Source organism: Salvelinus sp. IW2-2015, linkage group LG35 (genome assembly GCF_002910315.2).
Source record: "Salvelinus sp. IW2-2015 linkage group LG35, ASM291031v2, whole genome shotgun sequence".
Lineage (NCBI taxonomy): Eukaryota > Metazoa > Chordata > Actinopteri > Salmoniformes > Salmonidae > Salvelinus > Salvelinus sp. IW2-2015.
In genome coordinates, this window is record NC_036874.1 from 4,353,772 (window position 1) to 4,360,203 (window position 6,432).

General features: G+C 45.8%; 1 protein-coding gene across 1 annotated transcript in view; it reads right to left on the reverse strand.

The window, feature by feature from the left end:
• The window catches only part of LOC139023697 (regulating synaptic membrane exocytosis protein 2-like), a 15,349-nt gene extending 9,485 nt beyond the window's left edge, over nt 1–5,864 (reverse strand). Inside the window, exons 1-2 of the mRNA XM_070437316.1 lie at nt 5,836–5,864; nt 5,471–5,582 (exon numbers count right to left, since the gene is read on the reverse strand). Coding sequence (XP_070293417.1) covers nt 5,471–5,556 — 86 coding nt within the window. The 5' untranslated portion in view covers nt 5,557–5,582; nt 5,836–5,864. The remainder of the gene's footprint in view (nt 1–5,470; nt 5,583–5,835) is intronic.
• Between the last annotated feature and the right edge of the window lie 568 nt (nt 5,865–6,432).

Below are 6,432 nucleotides of genomic sequence, written 5' to 3' on the forward strand. Positions count from 1 at the left end.
TTCAGATCCCTGTAGCCTACACTCAACAGCAACAACAAGCTCAAACAGATTGTCAGATCCTGTAGCCTACACTCAACAGCAACAACAAGCTCAAACACCCTGTCAGATCCTGTAGCCTACACTCAACAGCAACAACAAGCTCAAACAGATTGTCAGATCCTGTAGCCTACACTCAACAGCAACAACAAGCTCAAACAGACTGTCAGATCCTGTAGCCTACACTCAACAGCACACCAAGCTCAAACACACTGTCAGATCCTGTAGCCTACACTCAACAGCAACAACAAGCTCAACACACTGTCAGATCCTGTAGCCTACACTCAACAGCAACAACAAGCTCAAACAGATTGTCAGATCCTGTAGCCTACACTCAACAGAACAACAAGCTCAAACCCTTGTCAGATCCTGTAGCCTACACTCAACAGCAACAACAAGCTCAAACACTGTCGAATCCTGTAGCCTACACTCAACAGCAACAACAAGCTCAAACAGATTGTCAGATCCTGTAGCCTACACTCAACAGCAACAACAAGCTCAAACACACTGTCAGATCCTGTAGCCTACACTCAACAGCAACAACAAGCTCAAAACCATTGTCAGATCCTGTAGCCTACACTCAACAGCAACAACAAGCTCAACACAATGTCAGATCCTGTAGCCTACACTCAAAAGAACAACAAGCTCAAACACATGTCAGATCCTGTAGCCTACACTCAACAGCAACAACAAGCTCAACACACTGTCAGATCCTGTAGCCTACACTCAACAGCAACAACAAGCTCAAACACACTGTCAGATCCTGTAGCCTACACTCAACAGCAACAACAAGCTCAACTCACTGTCAGATCCTGTAGCCTACACTCAACAGCAACAACAAGCTCAAACAATTGTCAGATCCTGTAGCCTACACTCAACAGACACAACAAGCTCAAAACACATGTCAGATCCTGTAGCCTACACTCAACAGCAACAAAACAGCTCAACACACTGTCAGATCCTGTAGCCTACACTCAACAGCACAACAAGCTCAAACAGATTGTCAGATCCTGTAGCCTACACTCAACAGCAACAAAAGCTCAACAAATGTCAGATCCTGTAGCCTACACTCAACAGCAACAACAAGCTCAAACAGATTGTCAGATCCTGTAGCCTACACTCAACAGCAACAACAAGCTCAAACACACTGTCAGATCCTGTAGCCTACACTCAACAGCAACAACAAGCTCAAACAATTGTCAGATCCTGTAGCCTACACTCAACAGCAACAACAAGCTCAACCAACATTGTCAGATCCTGTAGCCTACACTCAACAGCAACAACAAGCTCAAACAATTGTCAGATCCTGTAGCCTACACTCAACAGCAACAACAAGCTCAAACAGATTGTCAGATCCTGTAGCCTACACTCAACAGCAACAACAAGCTCAAACAGATTGTCAGATCCTGTAGCCTACACTCAACAGCAACAACAAGCTCAAACACACTGTCAGATCCTGTAGCCTACACTCAACAGCAACAACAAGCTCAAACCATTGTCAGATCCTGTAGCCTACACTCAACAGCAACAACAAGCTCAAACACATGTCAGATCCTGTAGCCTACACTCAACAGCAACAACAAGCTCAAACCAACTGTCAGATCCTGTAGCCTACACTCAACAGCAACAACAAGCTCAAACACACATGTCAGATCCTGTAGCCTACACTCAACAGCAACAACAAGCTCAAACCAGATGTCAGATCCTGTAGCCTACACTCAACAGCAACAACAAAGCTCAAACAGATTGTCAGATCCTTGTCTACACCAACAGTAACTGAGCTTGTTGTTGCTGTTGAGTGTAGGCTACAGGATCTGACAGTGTGTTTGAGCTTGTTGTTGCTGTTGAGTGTAGGCTACAGGATCTGACAATGGAAGGGTGTCTCTCTGAAATATTTCCTTTAGATTAGTTAGTCATGCAAAGAGTCGAGACTCCTGTCATAACCGTATGATCATGTTATATGGTATCAATGAATAATAATAATAATAATGACATAATGCACCGCACTGCAAGGGAAAGATGCCGCCATTTCCCTGGTATGCATTTTCCAAGATGGAGGAAACCAAAAAGGCAAAAGAAAAAGGCGAGCGAAGACCAAAGAGAGTCAGTCTGTGAGTCAGACAGGTGTTTACCTGGACCCTAGGGACAAAAGGCGCTGTTCTTCTACTAAGGCTTTGGCTCTGGATAAGCAAAATTAAACAACAACAAAGAACAATGCAATAAAACCAAAAAACCACAAAACAACCAACAAAACACACTCACTGGACTCTAACCAGCGCCACAATAACACAAACACATTTTGAGGAGGAGGGGACGGAGAGTCAATCTAGCAGTGTGTGTGTTTTTCCCCACAGTTCATTAGCATCAATCTGCATCTCATTATTCACTAATGTGTTGTATTGTCTTGGAGCCTTATCTGTGGTTCCTGTACCTTCACACCGTAAACCTCAGAGAGAGGAAGAGGCTGCTCTGCTCCCGCTTTCACAGAAAATGATTGATGACTTCCAACTAAGCATTCCCTTCCGTGCTCTCTGGACTGTAACTTTCCTTCCTTTCTTCATTTAACATTTGCGTCATGATGACGTATTCAATTCCAATTGTTCCCTCAACACGGTTTGGAAATAATAATAATAATAATAATAATAAAAACACATTACAATTTCTAACTGCATCCAATGTATTATTAAACTGGCACTTGATCCAACAAGGTAATGTACTACAGTATATCAACTACTGTATATTAATGACAGTATAAATACAGTATATCAACTACAGTATATTAATGACAGTAGAATTACAGTATATTAATTACAGTATATTAATGACAGTATAATTACAGTATATTAATTACAGTATAACTACAGTATATTAACTACAATACGATTCAAATACTCTTGTTTTGGTTTCAAGGTCAGCTCATTGATGAAATGGAGAGAACTTCTGGATCTGAGTGGTGTGGGGCTGAGTGCTACAGGTAGGGATTGCAGAGATCAGAACTGCAGCCTGATTGGCTGACTGGGTTCTATTTGCGTCATAACTGTCAGCATGGGCCTCCTGGGTGTAGGCCTATAAATACTGGAGGGCCTGTGTGTGCCTGCTACCTCTCTCTGTGCTCCTTCTCTCCCTGGCTCTCACTCTGCTCTGCCATGCTCCTGTTACATACAGACAGGAGAGGAGAGAAGCCAGGCGGAGACGCTAGCAGCAGCACAGATTAGATCTCCCCCTCCTCACCAAAGAAAACATCAACAAGCAGAAAGAACACTGACATCAAAAGATTCCTTCTCTTCCTTCCTTCTCTTCCTTCCTTCTCTTCCTTCCTTCTCTGGCTCTAGGAGCAGTTTTACTGGAGTGCAACATTCAGTCAACTATCAAACCTTCTCACCTCTTCTGATAAACAAACACACTATGGACTTGATAGACTGATATATTTTGACTGATATAGACTGGTATATTTTGACTGATATAGACTGGTATATTTTGACTGATATAGACTGGTATATTTTGACTGATATAGACTGGTATATTTTTTGATACCTTGATATATTTCATTGATATCTTTCTTATATTCTTCACATATAATATTGATGTGTTTTCATAAGGAAAGGGATTGAAAAGGTGTGACTATTTCATAACTCTCTATATTTTTTCTCCAAGAAACTAAATATCCTGAGTGTTGAGACAACAAAATAAGTGTTAGAGGTTAGCATTAGTCTATTTCCGTCTAGCCTCCTGAGTTTTAGATTTCATTCCTCCCATGTTTATCTCAACTGACAAGCCTTTTACTCACTTCCCCCAAGAGTAAATTAGGCATCAGATAATAAGCAACATGGTTCAGGGTAACAGGATATATGGTCCCAAGCTGGGTTGGGATGGGTCCAACTGAACAACTCAGAGCTCCAGCTACTCTCAGAGCTCCAGCTACTCTCAGAGCTCCAGCTACTCTCAGAGCTCCAGCTACTCTCCAGAGCTCCAGCTACTCTCAGAAGCTTCCCAGCTGACCCAGGCCCACTGCTCCAGAGCTCCAGCTACTCTCCAGAGCTCCAGCTACTCCTCAGACTCCAGCTACTCTCCAGGCTCCAGCTACTCTCAGAGCTCCCAGCTAATCTCCAGAGCTCCAGCTACCTCCAGAGCGTCAGCTACTCTCCCAGAGCTCAGCTACTCTCAGAGCTCCAGCTACTCTCCAGAGCTCCAGCTACTCTCAGAGCTCCCAGCTACTCTCAGAGCTCCAGCTACTCTCCAGAGCTCCAGCTACTCTCCACAGAGCTCCACTACTCTCAGAGTCCAGCTACTCTCCAGAGCTCCAGCTACTCTCAGAGCTCCAGCTACTCTCCAGAGCTCCCAGCTACTCTCAAGTCCAGCTACCTCTCAGAGCTCCAGCTACTCTCAGAGCTCAGCTAACTCTCCAGACTCCAGCTACTCTCAGAGCTCCAGCTACTCTCAGAGTTCCAGCTACACTCTCCAGAGCTCCAGCTACTCTCTCAGAGCTCCAGCTACTCTCCAGATCTCCAGCTACTCTCAGAGCTCCCAGCTACTCTCCAGAGCTCCAGCTACTCCCAGATCTCCAGCTACTCGCCAGAGCTCCAGCTACTCTCAGAGCTCCAGCTACTCCCCAGAGCTTCCAGCTACTCTCAAAGCTCCAGCTACTCTCCAGAGCTCCAGCTACTCTCAGAGCCAGTACTCTCAGAGCCCAGCTACTCTCAGCAGCTCCAGCTAACTCTCCAGAGCTCCAGCTACTCTCAGAGCTCCAGCTACTCTCCAGAGCTCCAGCTACTCTCCAGAGCTCTAGCTACTCTCCAGAGCTCCAGCTACTCTCCAGAGCTCTCAGCTACTCTCAGAGCTCTAGCTAACTCTCAGCAGCCAGCTACTCTCCAGAGCTCCAGCTATTATCAGACGCTTCCAGCTCACTCTCCCAGAGCTCCAGCTACTCTCAGAGCTCCAGCTACTCTCAGAGCTCCAGCTACTCTCCAGAAGCTCTAGCTACTCTCAGAGGCTCTAGCTACTCTCAGAGCCTCAGCTACTCTCCAGAGCTCCAGCTTACTCTCCAGCAGCTCCAGCTACTCTCAGAGCTCCAGAACTCACTCTAGGCTCTAGCATACTCTCAGACTCCAGTCTACTCTCCAGAGCTCCAGCTACTTCTCCAGAGCTCCAGCTACTCTCCAGAGCTCCAGCTACTCTCAGAGCTCCAGCTACTCTCCAGAGCTCTCAGCTACTCTCCAGAGCTTCGAGCTACTACTCCAGAGCTCCAGCTACTCTCAGAGCTCCAGCTACTCTCAGAGCTCTAGCTACTCTCCTGAATACTGCAGAGAAAGAGAGAAAGAAAACATCTGTTCTCAAACCCTCTGTGTGAATCTACACTGTATGATCCTTTCCTGCAGGTAATGTAGGCCCAGACAGAGCCAGGGTTGTATTGTGGGTATTGTAGTAGGGTACTCACTGAGAGCTGTCCTGACAGGTACTGGGGGCGTCCGCAGCATCCCGGGGCTCATATGGGAGACGTGACAGAGATAGAGGGCGATCCATCTTCTGAGACTCAAAGGAACTCGAACCTGAGACAGCCAGACAGGAGGAGGTCACATGATCAAATCTGAAACACTGTGATTTTGGTAACATACTTCAAGGAGAGGAAGAGAGGAAGAGGGAGAGAGGGGGGCGGGAGAGAAGAAAGAGTGTAGGTAGAGGATAGAAATGAGATACCATCACCTCTCTTTGTATTACTATTAGCTTGATATTTTCAAGGTTGATTAATTAACCCAGGCTAATTAGTTATCATTGGGAAATTGAAAGAAAAGCCAGACTTACTTGATTCCAGTTGTGCATGTGTGCTGTCTGGTATCGAGAATATCTCTGAAAGGAGAGGGGGGGGGGGGTGAGGAAGGAGGAGGGGATCAATTGGTGCTAATGCTGAATGCACTGTATTTTAATGGTCCTAAGAAGAGCATTAGTCTTCATTCTCCTGTACAGCAGCTCCCTCCCTCAGCAATACAAAGCAGGACAAATATAGACACTGACAAAGCAAAGGGTTTCTGATTTCTCTGGTATCTCTACTTTCAAAACGATTGCATCGCGCTGTTTGTGGAGGAGAGAGGTGAGAGTGGGATACGTGAGACACAGAGAGAGAGAGAGAGAGAGAGAGAGAGAGAGAGAGAGAGAGAGAGAGAGAGAGAGCGGCAGCCACCGTTCATTTCATTGTGCGCGCACGTAGTCCCATATGAGCCTCTGACACTGTCAACACTGGAGGACTGATGGAGGGGAGGGATATTGGAAGGAGGAAGGGAGGGATGGTTGGGAGGCAGATATGTTAAATAAACAAGCTGGTGCTGGCAAAACAAATGACATTGAAATACACTCAGCCCCCATTTTCCATTTCTCACATACTCTCTCTCCTCTGCAAGACAC